The sequence below is a fragment of the Vanessa cardui genome, chromosome 5, assembly GCF_905220365.1.
Source record: "Vanessa cardui chromosome 5, ilVanCard2.1, whole genome shotgun sequence".
Taxonomy (NCBI): Eukaryota; Metazoa; Arthropoda; class Insecta; order Lepidoptera; family Nymphalidae; genus Vanessa; species Vanessa cardui.
The window spans coordinates 14812737-14838923 of record NC_061127.1 but is presented as its reverse complement, the minus strand read 5'-3'; the positions used below and the strand labels follow the sequence as shown (position 1 = coordinate 14838923).

Sequence of the window (26187 nt, the reverse complement as noted above, 5' to 3'; positions counted from 1 at the left end):
CGTGGTGGAATATGTTCCAAACCCTCTCCTTAATGGAAGAGGAGGCCTTATCTCAGCAGTGGGAAATTTACAGGCTGTTACTTTACTTTTACTTTTTTTTTTTACTTTAAAAAATTTCACTGTTGCATATCTGTAATTATTTATTTCCGATTTTATAAATTGAATTAACGTGTTATTAGATTTTAAAGAATAAAGCAATACAATCTACTTGGTGGTAGGGCTTTGTGCAAGCCCGTCTGGGTAGGTACCACCCACTCATCAGTTATTCTACCGCCAAACAACAGTACTCAGTATTGTTGTGTTCCGGTTTGAAGGGTGAGTGAGCCAGTGTGACTACAGGCACAAGGGACATGACATCTTAGTTTCCAAGGTTAGTGGTGGATTGACGATGTAAGGAATAGTTAATATTTCTTACAGCGTCATTGTCTATGGGTGATGGTGACCACTTACCATCAGGTGGCCCATATGCTCGTCCGCCAACCTATACCATAACAAAAAATAAAATACAATATATTGGATTTTGTCTATTTTGGTAACACCATAAATCTTTATTGCAAATAATTGTTTATAGATAATAAATAGATAAGTGTATAAGCCGAGATGGCCCAGAGGTCAGAACGCGTGCATCTTAACCGATGATTTCGGGTTCGAACCCAGGCAAGCACCACATATATGTGCTTAATTTGTCTTTATAATTCATCTCGTGCTCGGCGGTGAAGGAAAACATCGTGAGGAAACCTGCATGTTACAAATTTCATAGAAATTCTGCCACATGTGCAATCCACCAACCCGCATTGGAACAGCGTGGTGGAATATGTTCCAAGCCCTCTCCTTAATGGGAGAGGAGGCCATTAGCCCAGCAGTGGGAAATTTACAGGCTGTTACTAGATAAGTGTATGATAGTGGTATAGTTACGCGTAGTAGGGCTCGTGCTGATGCAGCAATAGATTGGCAGCCTGCACTTCTTCCTCGGGGATGGTGACCAGTCCGCCGCCAGCCGCGCCCACCACGTACTTCTCTGAAACCGCAAGCACTCCACTTATACTAATGTGTCGTATATGCAAATAGGTATTAAAGTAAACAGTTATAGTAAGACACAAATTAGATGTAGCATCGGAAAATGCAATGCAATGAAAATAAAACCGATTACTGCCGATTTACACAACCAATAGAAATAGCTCCCTATCGCGCCATTCGACGCTATTCGTCGCTATAGATTCACGCGTCAGAGAAAGCAAGTGCATGTAAATCGACGCGTCAAATTGACGAATATATTGGTCATATGATATTACAAGTTATTACGTTTATGCAAAGATCATATTCGCGTGAGAAATAAATATTGATAATTTGGGATAGCGTACTTAATTCGGATGTGATCGGTTTTACGAATTTTGTCGATGCGACATCTAAGTTGTGTCGTACTATACTAAAGTTACATATTCTATGACTAAAATATTTCACATCTGTGTATCTCATATTCTTTCGCATGTATCATGTATAAAAGTCGAAGCATTGCATATGTAAAACAGAGTGTCTATCAGGTCGGTATAATTGTACCGTCTCGTTATTAATCTTGAACCAGTTAGTGACTTTCATTATCCTCTACACAAACCCAGCAACAGTAATTACCCACTTTATATGCAGACACACCTTTGACCTTCAACTTAAACAGCCAATACAAAGCAATCCTTGTCGCATTCCATTCGTAGATTTTATTAATAAGTAAAGACACTTCGAATTATATTTTAATATATATCTGATGATAAGTGATCAACACTACCACCGTAAAAAAATATTAAAAATCCCCAATGTCATTATATTATACATATAATATTAACTAATAGACCAGGAGATGATAATGACAAAATATTTGGTCATTTGTAATTGTACGTAAAGGCAAAAAGGAAAATGATGGTCATACCGCTCGCACCGGCGGCCCAATCGCGTGGGCTTTAATCGAACGCGTCGGATAAATAACGAGTGAAAATACAAGCATTTTTGTGGAACAAATCGTACGAAACTCGTTATTATTAATTAGACCCCTGAAGAACCGCCATACTGGTACAAATGACCAAATATTTTGTCATTATCACCCCCCGGTCTATAAGTGACAGAGCTTTATGGAAGCCCACTTAGGTAGGCAAACACGAATACTTTGTTTTGTTTCGTTATGAAGTGTAAGTGAGCCAGTGTAAGAAACATTACTATAGTTTGTTCGCGTTAAGAATGCAGTGAGTTGTCATTGTTTACCGGCTTTACTCCGCCCCCTGACCAATCAAATCTTTTTTAACAGCAGGGTGAAGGTGTATGCATATTTGTGTTAAAATTCCAACAAATTATATTTGTTTTAAAGACTAAGTATAATTAATTTAAAAAATACACTTTAAAGTAAAAAATCGAATGGTGGTGTTTAATCAACAAAATTCTTAACACTATATACAATCGTTTGTGAATCTTGCCATCGCGATGTAGAAATTTACATATTTTGTCATAACGTCATCTAGTAGCTATTGGTTACATTAATTATTACGTGTACAGCTTGAATAAATTAAATATAGATATATAAATTATAAAAATATCAGTTAAAAATTAATTAAATGTGAACTTGACTTTGTAATTTGAAAAGAATTGATTGGTCAAAGGGGGCGGAGTCAGGCCGGTAAACAATGACAACTCACTGCATTCTTAACGCGAACAGACTATAGTACAATTGATAGTGATATTGCCTTGCTATCAGGTAGCCTTGTGAAGTAGGCCTTAAGAAATAAAAAAATAATGTGTGGTATATTACCTTCCCGCTCGCCGCCGGCGCCGTTGGTGACGACGGTGATCTGGTGTCCCGCCATCACCAGCCCGCTGCCGCCCGCGCCGTACGACACGCCGGCGCCTGCGCACACACCACATTACATTTTTATCATCGCCGAAGCCCTTGGGTTATATTATAAATTATTATAAATAAATAAATAAATATGAGACAACATCACATACATTACTCTGATCCCAATGTAAGTAGCTAAAGCACTTGTGTTATGGAAATCAGAAGTAACGACGGTACCACAAACACCCAGACCCAAGACAACGTAGAAAACTAATGGTAATCTACATCAACTCGACCGGGAATCGAACCCGGGACCTCAGAGTGGCATACCCATGAAAACCGGTGTACACACCACTCGACCATGGAGGTCGTCAAATATATATAAATGAACGATATAATAAAATCTGAATTCTCGACCCTTTTAAACAAGGAGATACTTCTTATCGCTTAATAGTGATTTTTGCTTGAAGAGTTGGGAAGAGTCGAGCTGGTACCGAACTAGCTTTATCAATAATTCATGATAGAAAGTGACTCAGACAGAGTTCGCTCTCTGTCGCTCTTTCAACCAAACCGCTGAATCGAATTTGGTGAAATTTGGTATGAAGCAAATTTGAACTCCAAGGAAAGACCTTAGGCTTTTGCCTAATAAAATGACAACCAAACCCTTTTTTTTTTAAATATGAGACAACATCACATACATTACTCTGATCCCAATATAAGTAGCTGAAGCACTTGTGTTATGGAAAATCAGACGTAACGACGGTACCACAAACACCCAGACCCAAGACGACATAGAAAACTACTAATAATCTACATCAACACAGCCGGGAATCGAACCCAGGACCTCGGAGTGGCGTACCCATGAAAACCGGTGTACACACAACTCGACCACGGAGGTCGTCAAGACCCTTTAAACGCGAGGGAAGTCGCGGGCGACAAGTAGTACGCAATTCCTATTCCTTGGTGGGAGGGCTTTGTGCAAGCCCGTCTGGGTAGGTACCACCCACTCATCAGTTATTCTACCGCCAAATAGCAGTACTCAGTATTGTTGTGTTCCGGTTCGAAGGGTGAGTGAGCCAGTGTAACTACAGGCACAAGGGACATAACATCTTAGTTCCCAAGGTTGGTGGCCCATTGACGATGTAAGGTAATATATCTTACAGTGTCATTGTCTATGGGTGATGGTGACCACTTCCCATCAAGTGGCCCATATGCTCGTCCGCCAACCTATAACTTAAAAAAAAAAAAAAATAAACCTACCTGGTGACCCCGGCGCGCTCTGGCTGACTCCACTGCGCTGGGGGAACAGGTACTGCGTGGATTGGCTGCTATTGCCGTTGTTATTGTTCAACCGCTGCTGTCCGGCTTGCTGCGACATAAAAACCATTTATTTTGCTACACACATACATTACATAGATTATACAGGAGAAAAGAATACAGTGTAGGTAGTAAGGGGTTCATCTCGGTATAAGCTGTGCTAGTGCACAGCACTGATTTTCAGATGGCCCCTGACTATTGGGTAAACATAAACAAACACAAACACTTATAAGTATTTGTAATAACCACAGTTAAAAAACGAATTTAGGTTCAATCTGTATAAGCTTGCCCCTTTGGATTTCAATCTAAGAGATTGCAAAACCAATTAGGAAAGTAAAAAGAAACAACTTGATTGGTACAGCATCTTCATATATCAATCAACAAAATTAAACGAGCTGGTTCAGTAACTACAGTAGTTTTATCCAAACTGACATCTTCTAGTTAGTACAAAATTTCCAATTGATCACAATATTCATGTCTAAGCAGACATATATCTATGGATTGACTATCAAACTACCATCAAAAAAATTGTAGATATTTAGTGTTATGGAAATGAAAGAACAACACAAGTCGCAGAGAGGTAGGTAAGAGGTACCTGTTGGTCGTGCTCCTCGCCGGTGAAGAGGTCGGGCGTGGGCTCGCGCGACAGCTCCTCGGGCGTCACCAGCCCCGACACGCCCACCTGCGACGGCGACGTGGGCGCGCTCCTGCCCACACACACACGTCAGTACACACACACACACACGACACTACTTCCCCCACGTTTTGTACGACACAACTTAGATGTAGCATCGGCAAATTCAATAAAATCGATTCTTGACGATTTACACAACCAATAGAAATAGCTCCCTATCGCGTCAGAGAAAGCAAGTGTATGAAAATCGACGTGTCAATTTGATTAATATATTAGGTCATATGATATTACAAGTTATTACGTTTGTGTAGAGATCATATTCACATGAGAAATAAATGTTTATAATTTGGTATAGCGTACTTAATTCGTATGTGATCGTTTTTACGAATTTTGACGATGCTACATCTACGTTGTGTCGTACTATGTCTATATTCATTCATATTGATTGCCTTTAACTATACAAAGGCGATGTATGATTGTTTCCAATAGGACTTTGTAGTAATTATTATTATTGATTGCTTTTATGAAGACCCATTGTTTTTATAATTACAGTGAATGTAATCTTTGACTTCTGAGCTAGGCATAAACTTCTCAGTCTATTTTAAACTTATTTAAAACTAACTTAATCTGCGACTTTAGCCGCGGGAAATTTATAAACTAATTGATGTCGGGTGTAATTTGCAGAATTAATGAAAAATCTCCTCCTGAAGTGGGAAATTAACAGATTAAAATTAACTTTAGAAAAAGTTTTTAAAAGTACTTATTTTATTTCTCCAAAGTTTTCAAGGACATTTATTTATCAATCAAAGTAAAAAAATCAGCACTCATGCCCGCTAACATTTTTATATAACATATTTTATACTAGCTGTGCCCGCGACCTTGTACGCGATTGAATTTAACAAAAAAAAAATACTATCGTAGCCAAGTTACTCCTTATTATATCAATTATCTGCCAATAAAAATCCCATCATAATCGGTCCAGCATTCCAGAAATTAGAAGGATCAAACAGATAGACAGACAAAAATTGAGAAAAATGTTACTTTGTTGTAGCCTAAGTTACTCCTTATTATATCAGTTATCTGCCAATAAAAGTCCCATCATAATCGGTCCAGCCAAAAATTAGAAGAATCAAACAGACAGACAGACAGACAAAAATTGTAAAAAATGTTATTTATGGTATATGGACCGTATATGAGTAAGAAAGGGCTGTTTTAATATAACAAACAGACGCTCCAATTTTATTATTATAAGTAGCCAAGTTACTCCTTATTTTATCAATTATCTGCCAATAAAAATCCCATCATAATCGGTCCAGCCAAAAATTAGAAGATTCAAACAGACAGACAGACAAAAATTGTAAAAAATTTTTTTTTGCTTTATGTACCGTATATACCTTGCTCTATGCATTGAGTAAAAAAGGGTTGTTTTAATATTACAAACAGACACTCCAATTTAAACATATAAACGCATTGAGTAAAAAAGTAGCCTACTTTAATATTACAAACAGACACTCCAATTTAAACATATAAATGCATTGAGTAAAAAAGGGCTGTTTCAATATAACAAACAGACGCTCCAATTTAATAATGATATAAAGGCACCTCGAGGACAGGCCGAAGGGCGCGCGGAACTGCACGCCGCGCGGGCGGCGCGGGCGGAAGGCCAGCTCGATGAGCTTGCCCTCGCTCTGAGGGTCGATGCGCCAGAAGCTGCCCTTGCCCGGCTCCTCCTGGCTGCGAGGCACCTTGATGAAGTACCTGGAATTCATGGAACACGTCATCTATTAAAACATTACTGAAAGACTGGTGATCACTTGCTTTGATATTTTAATTAGAAAGAAAAACTATTCTTATAATTGGTCTATAGTCTAGTTATTTTTAAACTGTTACTATTTTTGAACTTGAACAATTAAATTCAAGCCCAATTTGTTTACTGATCAGGAATTTTCAGTGGTGGAAGTAAATATATTGCATTACTTTACACATATTGTGTATCTGCCTCAATAACCCTTCAACATTTAACTCTACCTTGTGTTAATCTGGGTCACCGAGCTGATGCTAATAATTTTTCGAGATGAAACCCAAAAAAGTTTTATTGGGATTTGCACCATGACCTCGAAATCTTCAGCAATTAAACAAGCTACTCACTCTAGTGGACAGCTTATCCGCCAATGACGATTGCCATTTATACAAGTTATGCCATATCTACAGACGAAAGCGATCACTCTGTCATATCATATATCATGTGACCCATTTGGCTACTATTCTACCTGTGTAAAGATACTTCCAACTGACCGGTTAAGCGAGAGATTGTGACGTATGGAGTTCTGCCAGCCCTTGTCGGCGGTGCGGTAGTACGGGTAGTGCTTGGTTATGTAGCTGTAGATGCCGCTCAGAGTCAACTGCTTGTCCTGGGCCGAAGCCACCGCCTGCACGATCAGCTGGGCGTAGCTGAGGACAACAAGTCAATATATATCATACATCTATATGTATATCTGTATATATTTGTTCAAATTTAGAAATAACCAATGTTTTTATGATAGTATGACATCAATTGCCGCCTTTAAGTACTATCAACAAAACAGTAACGAACGAACACAACAAATATAAATTTTAAATTGAATCATGGAAAAAGAGAGCCGACTACAGAGTAATGAGGTACAATATATATTTTTTTAATTTAATTTACAACATCCACGGGCTCACAGTTGCCAGTGCCTTTTTTACATGTAACTTTTATACATTTCGACGTCTAATATTTTATAATTTTACTAAACATCAGCAGATCTAACTGGACTTCAAGTTAGTGGTCCTCTTGGAAGATGAAGCCAACACCAATCTTTTTTTTTTCATTTAAAAATACTATATACATAATCTATAGTAAATGATATAATAAAAGATAATAAGTTTTACAACAATATATACATAATCTATATTAAATATTATATAAGTGTTTCACTGAGGTAAATTTTGACGACAAGTTGACATTTGCTGATAAGGTTTTCTGTTGACTAACATTAAACACAAAATTGAACTAATATTCATCTCACAGGAAAGGGAAGCCACGCTAACTTCACGTTTTTCATTATGATCGTATAGTACGACACAAATTAGATGTAGCATCGGAAAATTCAATGGAATTAAAATAAAACCGATTACTGCCGATTTACACAACCAATAGAAATAGCTCCCTATCGCGCCATTCGACGCTATTGGTCGCTATAGATTCACGCGTCAGAGAAAGCAAGTGCATGTAAATAGACGCGTCAAATTTGCGAATATATTAGGTCATATGATATTACAAGTTATTACGTTTGTGTAAAGATCATATTCGCATCAGAAATAAATTTTGATAATTTCGGATAGCGTACTCAATTCGGATGATATCGATTTTACGAATTTTGCCGATGCTACATCTAAGTTGTGTCGTACTATACGTACCTGTAGGGCGGCTTGGCGTCGTCCCGGCCCTCGCGGTGCTCACGCGCATCCCGGGCGTCGCGCGCGCTGTACGCGGAGTCCGAAGCTGATGAACTCTGAAACACGAACGGTGCAACTTGTACTCCTAAACACCAATCGTACCTTCGAAGACATGTCAATGTGCATTAACAATGGTCACCGAACTCCTAAACACCAACCGTACCTTCTGAAACCTTGATGACGATCATTGAAGACGACAGTCATCTAATTTCAGTCACGGTGGCACTTTTCATCAGCCTAGCAAAATACGCGTGATATATTATAGTGCACAAATGTTTTTTTACAAATGTGTACTCTCTCATAACCCGTTGGGACAATTCACACGATCAGCTTTACGTGCTGTCTGCGAAGCGGGACTCCCGCCAATTTTCCAGACTCCAGGTTGCTACGAAGAATTTCACATAGAGACCTCTCAAATTTCTTCTTTATACTCAAAACTACTAGAAAAAAAAGCTGTCAATTGGAATATTAATATCCAAATAAAGAGATGCATAAAGTTTTAACCATATCTCATACAGGTTATTATAGCTCAGCATCACAATACACATACAACCTTTTAATACTTTATGAAGCAGTAGACGTCTTTAGACATTATAGCAGTTAATTATGCATTGTGTCTAGTATAGTGTCCCTCAAAGAGTTAAACGGACCGTTACAGCATCATGGCAACTAATACATAATGTCTTTAATACTCACAGCGGTTCCATTAGAGGTCGGCCGCTGGTGTTCCGCTAAGACCGCGTACTGAGCGACCAGACCCAAGTCGGGATGCCGTCGCCCCGATGACCCAGCCCCTCGGGGAGATGTTGGACAACTGTTTGTGGCGCTAATTGTGCCTGAAATTTCAAGGTCATAAATAAGACGTGTTCCTTTCTTCCAGATTTTTCTCTTTTATGGTCTTGCTTATTCGAGATAATTGCAACATTATAACAGAGTTACTTGATCAGTAGGACAATCTAGTTTTAATCGATAACAATATAAATAGTGGTAGCTTCACTTAATTGTTAAATGACGATTCAAAAGTGCTTGTAAAAGCCCACTTGAATAAAGTATATTTTGATTTGATTTGAATAGATCATATTCCTTCAATTAAAAAAGAGGTAACGTCTTTAAGCAGGACAGAGTTTCTTTAATCATCATCAGCTTAGATTATTTTCGTTTTATTCAAAAATTGTTTTATCACCTTTAGAGTACGGCATGACATTCGAGTTTAACAACAACAACAACAACAGCCTGTAAATTTCCCACTGCTGGGCTAAGGCCTCCTCTCCCTTTAAGGAGAAGGTTTGGAACATAATCCACTACGCTGTTCCAATGCAGGTTGGTAGAATACATATATGGTAAAACTTCAATCTGACAACAGGTTTTCTCGAGATGTTTTCCGTCACCGCCGAGCGCGAGATGAATTATAAATAAATTAAGCACATGAATATTCAATGGTGCTTCTCTGGGTTTGAACCCACAATAATCGATTAAGATGCACCACTATGCCATCTCGGCTGTTCGAGTTTAATAAATCGATATTACACAGCGCTCATCAGCTTCTAAAAAACAATGTAAGTACCAATAATAACATAGTTCAAAATACTATTTATTAATTTGAGCTGAGATTACTCAGCGATTAGAATGCGTGCGTCTCAACAGATGATTATGGGTTGTTTATAATTCATCTCGCGTTCGGCGTTGAAGGAAAATACTATAAAATAACAGGAATTGGAATCTGGAATCCAATTAAAAAAGACAATTTGATTTCTATCAGTAAAGTTTGTCAAAATATTATTTACTTTTTTTGATAGCGTCTTTTAAAACAGTTATTAGTAAATATTATTATAATTTGACTTTATCGAGGTATCTAAATGTATATTACATTAAAATTGTTAAATCGTCGGATCTCTAATGTTGCCTCTCTTTTCTTGTTGCCTATAGGTTGCCCGGTTAAGTTCGACCCTAAAAGTAACCTGTTTGTGTCTAATTATTATAAGTTGGTGCTACCACCAAGCTTTGTACAAGCCCGTCTGATTAGGTACCACCCACTCATCAGTTATTCTACCGCCAAATAACAGTACTCAGTATTGTTGTGTTCCGGTTAAAAGGGTGAGTGAGCCAGTGTAACTACAGGCACAAGGGACATGACATCATTGTTCCCAAGGTTGGTGGCACATTGACGATGTAAGGAATAGTTAATATTTCTTACAGCGTCATTGTCTATGGGTGATGGTGACCACTTACCATCAGGTGGCCTATATGCTCGTCCGCCAACTTATACCATAAAAAAAATAATTAATGCCTCATATGCATCCACAAAACCGCATTGGTACACCGTGATGGAATTAATTCCAAATGGAAAACTCAAAGGTATGACAGGCCAGCAGTAGCACATTAAGAGGTGGTTACTGTTAATATTGGGTCACTGATACAATCGTCATGTAACTCACCAGTAGGAGAAGGCGCAGGGCTGCGACCATCATTGTCCGTCGGTATCGAGATGCGAAGAGGAGGTAGGGGAGGACCAGAGCTGCCCGACCCTCCTCCGCTCTCCTCTACCAGAGACTGGAACTCTAACCGAATGTTTGTGGATGGAAAGCGTAGAGTGCATCTGGAATAAAAAAAAAAAAAAACATTACAAAACCGTGTCATTTTAATGTCAGATTTAATTATCCCAGAGAAGCTAATAATAATAACGTGTTAGTATATGTATAATAAATACATTTACCGAGATCGGAATTTTTTTCTGTATAATTGTATTGTTTATATATTATATTTATTTATATCAAACATTTTCCATACTATACTAATATTATAAAGGTGTATAATTTTGTTTTACTATATGTAGAGGGTAATCTCCAAAAATAACAATATCATTATATTTTTTTACTGGTTTAACTACAATATTCTTGAATGTATAAATTATAATTATGCTAGCGACCTGCCCCGGCTTCGCGCGGATGCAATGCTGATAATGATATGTTAGTTTACGAAAATGATCGGTGTCATTACTATATTGTCCGTGTATTATTGACAAAAACCTACCCCTCGAATCACTCTATGTATTAAAAAAAACACATCAAAATCCGTTGCGTAATTTTAAAGATCTAAGCATACACAGAGACAAATCAAACTTTATTCAAGTAAGCTTTTACAAGCACTTTTGAATCGTCATTTTACAATTAAGTGAAGCTACCACTGGTTCGGAAAGTAGATTCTACCGAGAACCGGCAAGAAACTCAGTAGTTACTCTTTTTTAACATTTAAAAAAAAAAACAAAACTGCTTGGAAGTCAACAAGTTACTAACTCCACGCTTTTTTATCATCTATAAAATCTTGTATCGAATAATATGCTTTTTCTACCAATGTATTTTTTACAAACGACTTGAATTTACTCAACGGCAAAGTTAAAAATGTCTACGGAATTTTATTATTGTGACCGACTGTGGTAAGCCACTTTGTTTTATGTTATGTAATGATAATATAATTATTTTATTCATCAATATATTACGCCCTTGCAAAGTTGGGCGGTTCGCTTAAAGTAAAAAGTAAAGTAGCCTGTAAATTTCCCACTGCTGGGATAAGGCCTCCTCTGCCATTAAGGAGAGGGTTTGGAACATATTCCACCACGCTGTTCCAATGCGGGCGGTTCGCTTGTATAAATATAAAATGAATAATGATCAAAAGCCGTAAACCCAGTTTTAAAAGTATATCTCGACGTGTTAAGGTCGGTTATGTCGCTGACATAACGTGTAAGCCATTAGGTATGGTCACGTGACACAGCCATCACATAAAATCACAATGATGGTAAATATATTTCGTGGAATCGACGTGAGCGTTTACAGTCGCAGGTTGATCGAAGTCAGCCTGTCAGCTAATTTTAACCTGTTCTATTGTTCAGTCTGTAAATTCGATCGGGCTAAGATTAACGCTATCTCTTTCTTACACCTAGGTTTAAAAAGGATAGCAGTTCTTCTTGTCCTGACAAATTAATGTTTCGATCGTTATTTTTATTAATATTGTATAAAAAAAAATAGTGTCCAAGTTTTTAAAGAGAATATCGAAGCTTCTGCTTGCACATCCCATAACATATGATTCAAATTCACAAGAGGTCGTGATGTCTACCAAAAAACAAGACAAAACCGTAGGCCATACTACATAAGTGTTTACGCACACACACACACACTATATCATATGCTGTTTCGGTCTCGTATAAGGATGACAAATCTAACACAATCAGAAAAAGCGTCTTCTTTGCATCAACATCAGCATTGGAAGCTAAATATGTTAGCTTTCAATTTACTTGGTAGTAGGGCTGGATAGGCAGCCATCGTCGTCACATAGTCTCCCGTCAAACATATATATTTAAGGTTATTATGTTCCGGTGAGTGAGCCAATGTAACAGACACAAAAAGCAGAGGATTCCCAAGGATGTAAAGAATAGATATAATCGTAACAATACTACTGTCTATGAGCATAACCACCCCTTACGATTATATGGTTCATTAGTCGCACATAGCTAATTAAAAAAAAAAATACGAACTACTTCCTGTTTGCTGTACTAACTTCTTAAATTAATTAAAAAATGATCTATTACATGTAAACAAATAATCAGCAGCTCATACATCATAACGACTGTGTAATGAGACCGTTTAATTGGTTAACATCCATTAGTGGTATAAGACTGGCTCTTCACTGTACAAGAAATAAATCGCGCTATACTTAAACACATATCTTCAGATGATGCATTACCTGCTTTACTTTTAACTCGCAAAAGTAGTAACTGCGTTCAAGATGAAATCATGATCTATACATACATGTATTATTCCAATCATAACAGAAAAAAATGCCAAATAAATTTGACATTTGTCAACAAAATAACGCGATACCATTGGTTGATTATCAATAATATTCATAATAGATAATTACATTTGTGTTTTGAACGTCAAAGCGAACGTTAACTGGAATAGTGTTGTATTATAAATGAAGAAGTGCACAATATAGCTGAGCTATTAGAAAATCTGACAAAGTACGTAAATCTATGGTTGGTTTGTCTGGTTCTACGGACCTGTAGTTTCTCATGATGATTTCTCAAATAATATACTAAGTTTACAGGTATTATTGAAAGTAACACTTCTCTCTATCTTTTAACTTATATCTTTATTAACCTTCCTCGGTTCTTCGGGTCATTTTGACCCGAATCTGATGTTTAACTGGCAATAAAAGTTGTAATTTTTAATATAATTTATTAAGACTTTAGGACAATTATTAATTATGTATTCACTCTATATAAGCACTATAAAATTATAGAAAAGTCTGTTATCTTAGCTAGAATAAGTTTTTTCCATCTTAGGTTCCTCGGGTCAATAATACCCGAGTATGAAAAAAACCCTCGGGTCAAAAAAGCCCGTGTTCGATAACAATAATGCTTTGTTGAATTCTAAGGATATAGTTACAATTTATAAATATTAGTCAAACCTCAATCATCACTGATGTGTTATTGTTGAAAGTAAATTGAGAAAAATATTTGTTTACATTTGCATGAGGTTACATTGCATTAGTTTCGTGAGACGATTATTTTTATTTGATTCATTTGTTGTTTGGATCGGACGTATTCCGCTAGTGTTTGAAATGGCTCACAATTTGACTAATTCTATGATTTCGCAAATTCTAAACTACGATATAAATTCTGAAGATAAAATAATTAGTGAAATGGAGAATTATCCTAAACCTGTGTTTTCATCTACTGTTGAATTCAATTCAAAAATGGTCCTCGTTTCTTACATTCCTAAAAAAAATCAAAATGTAATTCTGTTGAGCACAAATCACAAAAAAATAAAATACATCATTCAGAGCAGAAGAAACCAAAAATGATCATGGACAAGAAAAGGTGCTGTTGACTTTCTAGATAGAATGGTATCGGCCTATAGTTGTAAACGAATGACAAGAAGGTGGCCAATAGTTCATAACATGATTGATATTTCATGTTTCTATAATTTCTTATTATACTGTGACACCCATCCAGACTGGAGACAGTTTCTAGAGAAATTAGACATGGGATTGGTAAATGATCACATCGAGCGTAGGCAAACTCTTTTTCGGACAAATGCTTCACGAGAATTAGTACTATGAAGTACGAATACAGTCAGATGTTACCGAGACAACTAATACTTCAACTACTCAGAGTTCTAATAAAAGGAAAAGGTGCAGTGTATGTCCATCTTCGAAAGATGTAAAATCTTCAAAAATCTGTAAAAAATGTAAGAAATACATAATATGTCCAAAACATTCTGAAGTTTTGTGCCTTTCGTTTTGCCAAGATAATGAGCAATATAAGTATAATATAGTTGTTTAATGTAAATTTATTCGTATTTAATAAATATGATTTAAAAATATTAAGATTTAAATATTAGATTTTGTATTTAATTCAAAACAATTACTCCATATTTTTGCCATCGGGTCAATATGACCCGAAGGCCTCAAGTGTACATTGTATTTGAAGAACCGAGGAAGGTTAATATTATGAGTGAGTAACTAACTCTCGTCTATCAAATGCACGGCTGAACCACAAATCCGATAGTGAAATTTTCTATGAAACATCTTTGAACCCGCAAGGAAGGATTCGTCTTTAAAGGTAATGCACCTCGCAAACAACCTCTTAAACGAAAACAAAAAATTTACTAGTTTAAGCAAATAAAGATCCTGAATTACGTCTTGTCTTCATTTAACTAGCCGTAAGCAAAACGAGTCGCCTTGAATATTGTAACCGAAAATAAAGCGCTGAGACAGCGCTACGTGATGATATATCTCCATTGGACTGTCAGGTTAATAAGTTTACTCCCATTCAAGTAATTGCTTTAATTAACACAGCTTTGCATCTCGAATAATATTGACGAGGTCATGTTTGTTTGTGTGCTCTCTGCTGATAAACACGAGGACGCACTGGCGCTACTGAGACGACGGGTCAAAGTACTTGTATTAATACTACGAATACGCGATCCGTAAAATGCATCCGGACAGTGAGCAGCTGACAAATATCACGAACTACTATTTTGTATTTATGTGTAGTTAAGAGTCGAGATGGCCCAGTGGTTAGAACGCGTGCATCTTAACCGATGATTGCGGGTTCAAACCCAGGCAAGCACCGCTGATTCATGTGCTTAATTTGTCTTTATACTTCATCTCGTGCTCAGCGGTGAAGGAAAACATCGTGAGGAAACCTGCATGTGACAAATTTCATAGAAATTCTGCCACATGTGTATTCCACCAACCCTTATTGGAACAGCGTGAGAGGAGAGGAGGCCTTTAGCCCAGCAGTGGGAATTTACAGGCTGTTGTTTTTGTTTGTTGTTGTTGTGTACTTAAGACAGGCTTTCATTATTAATATGACTCGATGGATAGTGTGAAAATAGTGACCAACGGCTGGCTACTAATTATACGCACTATAGTAAAGTAGTATAAACTTTGGCGAGTGTCAAGCATGGCTGTTAGCACACTAACATAATAAATATAGCTTGTTCGTTTTGTTCTTTTGTAGTGCGACACTGTATATACAAATGTAAACAATCTGAGATAGATACATATTGCATTTCTGTCTAAAAGCAATATTTGATATGTTTGGCGGTAGGATAATAAATGGGGTGCGTTCGCAGACGAGCTCGCACAAAGCCAACGGGCACAAGCCATAATCCGTCATAATCCGACCAAATATCACGCAGTGATGTTCATCAAATATACTTATAAACAGTCGAACAAATTCCACGCGATATTACATCTTGATCAATAGTTACTCGCACTAATCTATGTTAACGTTGCTGATATGAATTTAATCAATGTTTTTAATGATAGAATGCAACACGATTGTCAACAAATGCATTAAAAACAAAACGCGGCACGTACAACAAACCAGCGACACAGATCTTATGGAAAAACCCAGAGTAAAATGAGCCACGAATATTGTGAAACATTTTAATCGTTTCTTATCTTGAATATCATACATTGCGTTCGTTGAATTTTATTTTCATCGTTCACGTCGATATGCGGTCTACTGTACCGTTTCGAGTCAACAATAACCGAGCAATTACGTTGTTCCTAGAATAAGTAGGTAGACCCTGTATCTAGAAATAAAATCGATACGGTCTACCGCTACACTGGTATAGTACGACACAACTTAAATGTAGCATCGGTAAAATTCGTAAAACCGATCACATCCGAATTAACAACCACAAATTATCAATATTTATTTATGTGAATATGATCTTTCCACAAACGTAATGACTTGCAATATCATATGTATATATTCCTTAATTTTACCCGTCGATTTACATGCACTTGCTTTCTCGGGTTGAACTGACGCGTGAATCTGTAGCGACGAATAGTGTCAAATGGCGAGATAGGGAGCTATTTATATTGGTTGTGTGAATCGGCAGCAATCGGTTTTATTGAATTTGCCGATGCTACATCTAAGTTGTGTCGTACTACACTACATTCAACGTTGCATTTGTTATCATTCGCGCTCGTATTTGCCGTAAAAGGAAGCGCCCTCCGTTACAAAGTAAGCAATGTAAACAAGATAATCATTTATGAAATGAATTCAATATTTATTACGCTGAATTTATTTACAATATATCTTCACTTTTTTGTACGTATAGCTCAAAACTAGTTACTGAACTTTAAGCTACTTCCACACCATCGATTGAGCTGTAACAAAACACGCATTTGTTCTGGCAATACAATACAATGTAAATTCATCAGTCTTTGTTTGTAAAAGTATCTATTCTATTATAAGTATAACATTCTGAAATGTGTTTTTATAATAAATACCGGCTACGGATAAAAAATTGACTTGAATATCAATACGCATGCTCCAATAGGCGTGGTGGATTAAGCACCAAACCTTCTCGTCGAATGGTGGAGGAGGCCTTTACCCAGCAATGTGACAGAATCTGCTACTTTTAATATGCCGAGGTTTTTAAAATAATACTTTAGTATATTATCATATTTACTCAATATAAAACGTGGTTCAAAAGAAGGCCGTCGTCTTTTCACATAAGAAATCCGTTAAAATCCGAAGAAGATATTAGTATACTAGCTATATGTACATCCCGTCCTTACACGGGTCCGAAGTTCCTGCTAGGAAATTCGAAATCCTCGAGTTATCTTTAGTACTATATGCACGTTTTATACATATATACCTTCACATTGAAGCACTTTGTTTATTGAAGCGAACTGTTGCGTAGTATATATAAGATCAACACGTATAATCGACGGAAAGCACTTTGTTTCATACTATGTATACAGATATAAAAATCTGTGAGAAGTATATTATATCCGCTGTAGGTATATCGACGATAAGCCCCCGAATCCTTTTTCCACACAAGACGCGTCAGCTCAGCGGGGGGACAGTTCCGGAGCCATTACTGAACTTTATTGAAACCATTTCATGTAAAGGCTGTATGTCTCACCCCAAAGGGCAAAGCTAACAACGATAGAAATAAAAAATAATTATATGGCACTCGTGAATGGTCTGATTTCAAAGCGAATGAAATTCCAAAATGGTACTTACAATAATATATTATGCATATTTGTTTAGTAATTTTAAAACACTAAAGAATATAATAGTATATGGATAGAAATTTAAATAAGTTTTCAATAAGTGACCAAATAAAGCAAATTAAAGAAATGTGATTGCTATTTGTTATGTGTAATCTACCTACTAACACCTTAAACGAAAGCGACGCCACGGGCGACAAATAATGCAAGATGACGATTAAATGATAGGGTGATTTCCATGCAAAGTACACAAATTTAATCATAATTATAACTTTGACCATAGACGATCTAACGAAGATTATTGCTTAGCTTTGTACTTGGTTCAACGTCGTCTTACTTGCTGGTGACATGTACAGTTGGGGTAAGAAAAGGTTCGTCACCTTAAGATCTATTTTCGTGTGCTAACTATGAGCGATAATCTGCTTTACCGATCGAGAGCGACATATTACATCGCAATGATTTCATGATTTAAATTCAAAAGGTATTAAGACTCGACAAAGGAATTAATTTGAAAACTGACGAAGATTTTCTTACTCTGACTATACATAGCCTACATATAAAAGCGAAATACTGACTGACTCATCAGGATATTTCCGAAACTTTATGTCCGATTGGCATTTAGCATAAATACTCCTTTCGCGACGTAGACGCTGACTAAGAAAGGATTTATGAAAATTACAACTTCGAGACAGGCAAGTGGGAGACTATAGTACGACACAACATACATGTAGCATCGGCAACAAGACTACTGCCAATTTACACAACCAATAGAAATAGCTCCCTATCGCGCCTTCGACGCTTTTCATCGCTATAGATTCTCGCGTCAGTTCAACCCGAGAAAGCAAGTGTATGTAAATCGACGTGTCACGACAAGTTTTTACGTTTGTGTAAAGATCATATTCGCATAAGAAACAATTATTGATAATTTGGTATAGCGTACTTAATTCGGATGTGATCGGTTTTACGAGTTTTGCCGATGCTAAATCTAAGTTATGTCGTACTATAAACATTGTAAGAATTATAAATGTACGAAGTTGGAATTGAAAATTAGTTGAAACATTAAACGACAATTTTTATAATTTAATGAATTATATTTTGAATGTGTTTTGAAATTTACTATTATTTATAGCAGCACTTCTTAATTTATATTAGAGAGTTTTTACCCAATATATTTTACTAGATATCGTTCGCGTATTGGTTGTCATGTGTTAGGCAAAAAACATAGGCATAAAAAATTCATCAAGTTTAGTGGTTTGGTCGTGAAAGAGTGGCAGACAGACAGATAGATAGAGTTACATTCACATATATAATATTAATGTAGATTGAACCCGAGTTTTGTATCCATGTATCGTATCTCGGGATCTGCAAAAAAGAGCAAGACTCATATCTACTGAGTTGCACGTACTATAATAATCATATCCAAGTTGTATACATTGTTTAAAACGATTTAAAACAATTCCACGGAACATTAATGACTTATCGCTCGCTGTATCTTATCAAGAATTGCGGACGGTTCGACGCTGTTTACGAACGAGCGGCGAAAATAGATCGTTTGTATGTAAACAAAAGTTTTATCTGCAGCGTGTAGTATGGCGTTAGACTAAGGCCAGCGTTACAGTATCGAAACGACTGTTGTTATTGTTCACAAAACACATTGCACTTAAAGAATAATATAGCTACATAAGTTAAGATAGAGTTTGAATTTAAATTAAATATGATACAACGTCACATACTCGTCACATACTCGGATCCCAATGTATGTAGCTAAAGCACTTGTGTTATGGAAAATCAGAAGTAACCACGGTACCACAAACACCCAAACCCAAGACAACATAGAAAACTAATGGTAATCTACATCGACTCGGCCGGGAATCGAACCCGGGACATGAAAACTGGTGTACACACTACTCTACCACGGAGGTCTGGAGGAGGTGTGACATGAATGAATGTCAATAATGCAACACCGCTGGGCAATAATTACTTAATGTAGCAGTCTTCTTACATATGGTAATTTAAACACAATATTTTCCGTTACCCCGACCAAGCAGTGAATTAAAATGCCTAAGGGCTGATCTGGATAGAACTAACTATCTTCGTATTTAAAACGAGATATTTACCATGTTTTTTTACCTTTATTTGTTGGAGCTCGATGTTTCGACATTATCTACGAATGTCTTGCTCACGAGATAACGTCGATGATCACAAAACAAAAACAAAAAACATAGTAATTATCCCGTTTTAAATACTTGTATTAATATAAATAACGATCTTAATTTAGAACCTTACAACTATCTCCGTTTAAGATTAAGATAAAATCATGGTGAAATAAGAAGTTAAAAGTATCATTCGTTTCTTCATAAAAAATACCTATTCCTTTTGCAGATTTGAAGGAAAATCAGTGCTTAATTTCAGTTTAAGGTCCTGGGTTTTGGCTCTAGAATGAAGTGAAGTTGATCAATGTTACATTTCTCAAGTGTGGCGATAGAGCATACCAGAGCTCATCACTACATAGTATAAAACAAAGTCGTTTTCTCTGTCCCTACATGCCTATGTTTGCTTAAATCTTTGAAACTACGCAACAGATTTTGATACGGATTTTTTTAATAGATAGAGTGATTCGAAAGGAAGGTTTTTATGTATGGACAATTAAGTAAAGAAATACTGATAATTTTTTGAAGTTTCTACAGTGATGTCATATCATTGCACTCATGCGAAGCCAACACAAGTACAAATATATTTGAGCAATTTTATATATTTTACAGTGTGACAACGCACTTAGGTATTACAGATTCATTTAACTCTTTGAAAGAAGCTTAGAACAAAGTATACACATCTATCTCAATGGTGATCAATTCACTCTAGAAGCTGCGCAGATAACCTCTATGTAACTCAGATAGAGTCATTATCGATAATTGAATTCGAACCGGGACGAGTGAAAACGACACACGGGGATTGTCCAGATTGGCAAATCTATATTCGACTAGAGGACAATTCGTTTAAGTTCAGTAGACTTCGATATATTATATACAACACATGTAACATACGCACTTCCTAATTTCTCACGGTTATACCTCAACATAAAAATCGTCATCATTGTCAGTAAGAACAAACTCAAAACTCATTACAAGAAAAAGAGAAATCATCGTGAATTGACAAAAAGTTATATGCGACACATATTAACATGTAAATTATTACACGTCATAATATCGTATCATCGTGTTTTGTTAGGGACTAGTGCTGCTAAACTTGGTTTAAGAAACATAATGAGACATCATGAGCTCAAGATGTATTATAAACACAAATTAAGCACATACAAATTCAGTGGCGCTTGCCTGGCATTGAACCCGCAACCATCGGGTATGATGTACGCGCTCTGACCACTTGACAAGAAACATAAATATTATGTATAAAAAGCTATATGTAATAGGAAATTATTAGTGATAGCAACGTGTAGGTAATACGAATATTTCTCATATAATAGAAATGTGGTTCTTATCAGCTAGGTTATATTGATAACGCATATAAAGTACAAACTATCATGACCTCTTCGTCTCAGCGACCAGTCACATGGGAGATCAACCAACGCCCAAATACCATACAGGATGATGTCCTGAGTGAGCAAATGTGTGTGTCTAAACACTCATGTAGGTACTGTCTATTCTGCTACCCATAATCCGATGGTGCGGCAAATCCAACAAAATCGGAGAGTTCAGTCGTAAGACCAAAAGCTTCGTATAAGTTCCGAGGCATGGTATTGTACGTACGTACACCAGTACGTATTCTACTTTTTAGACTTCGGACTAATACTGAGAATTTTTCAACGGAACTCTTTGTCGGTCACCTGGTGTTGAACTCAGAACCTCGGAATCTGTGGATCGACTTTATATCAAGCCGCTATACCTAGAAAGTTACCCCCCCCCCCCATCGACTTCGTTCTGGGCCGAGGTGCGATCTCATAGGAGACACCCTCAGGACGAACTTTAAACCCGAGCTCAGGGCCTAACTTCAGGACTGAGGACTGAGGACATTAGCACTGGCCCGAACGTCCGGTGACGCCGTAAAGACCAGTAGGGCCAACAGCTGCAATACTTCACACAAAATTAAAAACAAGAAACTATATAAAGATTCATTTCAAATTATATATGATAATGATTCTTTGTAGGACTTTTCGAAAAATTACATCTATTGTATCTATTGGTCTTCCACAAAGATATGTAAAGGTTTTAGTATATAAAATAAAGCATATAAAGTTCCCAAGTACAATCACTAATATAATAGAATATTGATTGATTAATAGGTACTGTTAATGACTTATTTTCTTGGTTGTAGGGCTTTGTACAAGCCTATCTGGGTGGGTACCACCCACTCATATATTCTACCGCCAAGCAGCGATACTTAGTATTGTTGTTCCGACTCGAAGGGCGAATATGAATAATGTTTTAGCTCCCAAGGTTGTTGACGCATTGGCGGTATAAGGAATGTTCAATATTTTTGACAGCGCCAATGTCTATGGGCCCTGGACCTTAGTAAGAATCAGTTGAGTCAGCAACTACCGCACATAATAACATCTCTATATATTTTCAGCTTACTTCCTTACTCCCTACAGTCATATAGCATTCCAAAAACACATCACATTTTACATAGAATATAACCATAGTTATCATCTACATCCCTTAATTTAATAACACTTCTAATTGAATGTAGAACAACTATCATAACTAATAATAAACGTATGGAAATTCGTTACTTTATCCGTCTGTCCGTTGATTAAACTGTCACAACTCCAAATAACATTACGAGAATCAATACCGGCTCTTGTTTACGCCGCTTCGGTACACCACAATGTTTACCGCATTTACGCGAAAAATATTCAACTCTATTCAAAAGGGAATAAGGTTTTAAATGCATTAAGCGTACGAGGTAAATGCGTTTTAACTTGATGTTTAATGATTGTTCTATTATTGTGATGGAAGATTAGTGGTCAAAAGTTTATCGGTATGTTTTCGCATAGTTTAAAAACGTTGAACGGACTTTGATAGTGTTTGGAACATGCTTTGTCTTCCTCTATCGAATATCATATTTCAGACAACAGAAAGAGAGACATGTTTCTATGTATAAGTATTGAATCCAAGTCGTAAGGGCGTAATATATTCAATTAAAATTCAGCTAAATTCATGCTTTACTATTACTTGCCTTCAACTATGATACGATGATAGGTTTTACAGATACCTCGTGACTTAGGTCCTTTCAAAAATTTAACACTTGTAACAACTGTTTCAAATTAAAGTATTCATGATTACATCTTAAATCTGTAATGATTCATCTATATAAAGCAATCACTCCTTATCTTTAGATCTTTATATACAATTTGTGAGACATAATCATTTAATACAATAACAATACGAACGAAACAACCCCACTGAAACACTAATATATGTCATCTTTATAAAAAGACTGTAATCCAAATACTAACTAATATTGTATGAACACACGTGTGCTACATTGATGTTATGGGAAATTGAATCTTATATCATTACAATAAGACTATTATTTGAGACTACCGTCGAAAGGAAGTGTAATGATGAATCTTGCTTTTATATTAAGCGTGATTAGGACCATATACGTGTAAAGATAAGACTGATCGTCCAGTATCTGGTCTGATGCTCTTAGTAACTATATTGTGTTGGAATGAAAGTGTTGGACATCGTGTCTACTCTTTCCAGCTTCATATATGGAAAATTAAATTCGAATTTAAAGATTCATCATTTTTAATCTGTATTAATAAATAAACGTCAAATCTGCTATATAATTGCGTGCTAAGTTTAATCACATTTATATAAAAATTAAAAAATTTACTCAACAATTACGCCCAATAAACAGAAGTAACAAAAAAATCATAATTATAAAGTAACCAATTGATAAAAGAATAATATAATAAGAAAACTAATAATAAATATTTTTAATAGTTAATTCAAAAATAAATAAAAAACAATGAACAGGTATCAATCCTAGTATTATTTACTGCCTAAGCATTATTTCAATCAAACGTCTATCAAATACAGGTACAAGAAAAAAAACACTGTATCTTTATTTTTGCAAGAAAAGTCTTTAAGTTCATTACAAAAATGTTTGGTTAGGTTAATCTTTACAAATATTGGGGGAGAGTACTGTTATTGAGATTCATGGTACACTTTAGCAAGTTTACGTTTGTTTAAAACTTGTACAGATCGACAATGATTGTTACTTTCTTAACATATTTTTAACATTGACTTTATCATCCACTCATCAGTTATTCCATCGCCAAATAGCACTTGAATTAATATTTAGTATTTTTGTATTCCATCTAATCACAATTGTGATATTTCAGTCAGTTACTAGATTAGTTTTCCAACCCGCTATGTAGTGACGAGTTATACGGATTATGGACGTAATGTGTATACATATAATTACAAGTTTTTTTTTTTTAATTTGTGTAAGATAATAACAAATTTGGGCTAAATTTGCCGCCCTTCTCAATCTGCCGCCCTAGGCTCCAGCCTACTTAGCCTATTGGTAAATCCGCCACTGTAAATATATTAGTATTTTTTCAAAATAAATACAAAGTTCAGAAAAAATGATGAATACACGATACAAATCTTTAGAGACGAGATAATTTTAGCACTTCTCTTTTTAATTAATGGATCCCCGCAGCAAGCCGACTTTGTATACAGACGAATGATCACAGGGGGAAGAAAAATTTATTGATATACATTTTTCAAATGTTCAGCTTCATCAATAACAAGTGTAAAGAAATCGTAATATTGAGGGAACAACATTGAAATTTATGTCATGACTTCAAAACATCCTAAAAGCCGCTTGGAAAGAAAATAACTTTACAAGTACCTACAATCTGAAGATTAAAGGTGCTTCTCAAACTCTAGAATTATAGAAAACGATTCGCTTGTTTATTATTATTATTCAAATACGTGCAAATATGACATTTTGACGGACGAAACACAATGTCACTTGACCAACAGAAAACTTTCCTCGTTAGCGTGTGATTAATAATGGGCAGTAAGTTGTTACGCTCTTTAACCAGTTATTACACTGGCTCTTCACCTTCCAAATATTCAACAAAGCAAATGATTAATAGATAATAATTGTATCAATTCTCAAATCACAAAAAATGTGTTTACTTAAGACATCAATCTTTAGAGACCTGTAAAATAATCAGTGTCTACAATAATGTACATGTATTATGCATACATATAAACCTTCCTCTTGAATCAATTTATCTATTGAAAAAATCCGCATCAAAATCTGTTGTGTAGAATTAAAGATCTAAGCATGCTTAGAGACAACCAGACAGCGGTAAGCGACTTTGTTTTATACTATGTAATAATAATGATAACAAAAAAAGTATATATAGTAAAATAAAGTCCAATAAGTCGAAGTCAAATAAAGTCCAGTGTCAATCATTGTACGGTTTCGAGGAGGAAAGCTAAACTAATAACATCTAGTTTCCGACTCGGCAAAGACAATACATCCTTCCTGGGGTATTAGTCTCTATAATAAGATTCAACAGCTATTTTAACTTGACCTATTAACTCTATAACATGACGATTCAAAAGTAATTTTTTTTAAGTAAATGTATTACAATACGCACTAGGTAAGTGTGAGTTTAAAACAGATAATTTCACGTTTACATTAACTATGACTTCACATGAACAAACGCTATGTAATAAACCATACTGTGAACGTAATAGTATTAATTTATAACTTGCACAACGCCATTTAACTTCCTTCCGTAATGTTTTTTATGTACATTTCCCATAAATAAACCGACGATACAACTATGCTTTTAGTAAATTAATTGGTAATGCTTTGAAATTAAATAAATATAAATTTGCCTTCATTTACCGTTCTAGCTTTTTAATTAAAATATAACATACATCTTAACCTGTAGGACCGTTTAATGATATAAATAAAAAAATGCATAATTAATAAAACTAAGGACATTCACTCGTACCAAAAACAAAAATAACATTAATCAACGCCTTTATAGACTGAAAAAAAAAAAACAATTTCATCGAAACATCGAATCCGAAATAAGCCGACTACCCAGTCCATTACCATACAAAACAGCAAATAGCACTATACGTTGATAGTAGGAAAACTAAATCAGTATCTACAACGGGCTAGAACGAGATGGAACTAAAATCTGTATCGTGATAGAACGAGACGGGTAGACTACTCGTTGCGCAACGTGGCGCTACGTATCCGGTGGACGCCGTTCAGACACGGTATCGATCGTCCGTCTCACACGCGTCCTTCACCCCGTGCCCTTTCGGAATTAAACGGCTGTTTTGGGGAGACGAGCTCGTAGCTAGTAGGCGTTCCTGCGTGACACTCTCCGTAAACA

General features: G+C 36.0%; 1 protein-coding gene across 2 annotated transcripts in view; it reads right to left on the bottom strand.

Moving 5' to 3' along the window:
• The window catches only part of LOC124530041 (forkhead box protein K1), a 64987-nt gene that overhangs the window by 5730 nt on the left and 33070 nt on the right, over positions 1–26187 (bottom strand). For both annotated transcript variants that reach the window (XM_047104016.1, XM_047104017.1), the window contains exons 2-10: positions 10685–10845; positions 8946–9085; positions 8211–8305; positions 7065–7220; positions 6372–6527; positions 4731–4842; positions 4079–4187; positions 2792–2887; positions 916–1018 (exon numbers count right to left, since the gene is read on the bottom strand). In XM_047104016.1, the coding sequence (XP_046959972.1) occupies positions 916–1018; positions 2792–2887; positions 4079–4187; positions 4731–4842; positions 6372–6527; positions 7065–7220; positions 8211–8305; positions 8946–9085; positions 10685–10845 (1128 nt within the window). The remainder of the gene's footprint in view (positions 1–915; positions 1019–2791; positions 2888–4078; positions 4188–4730; positions 4843–6371; positions 6528–7064; positions 7221–8210; positions 8306–8945; positions 9086–10684; positions 10846–26187) is intronic.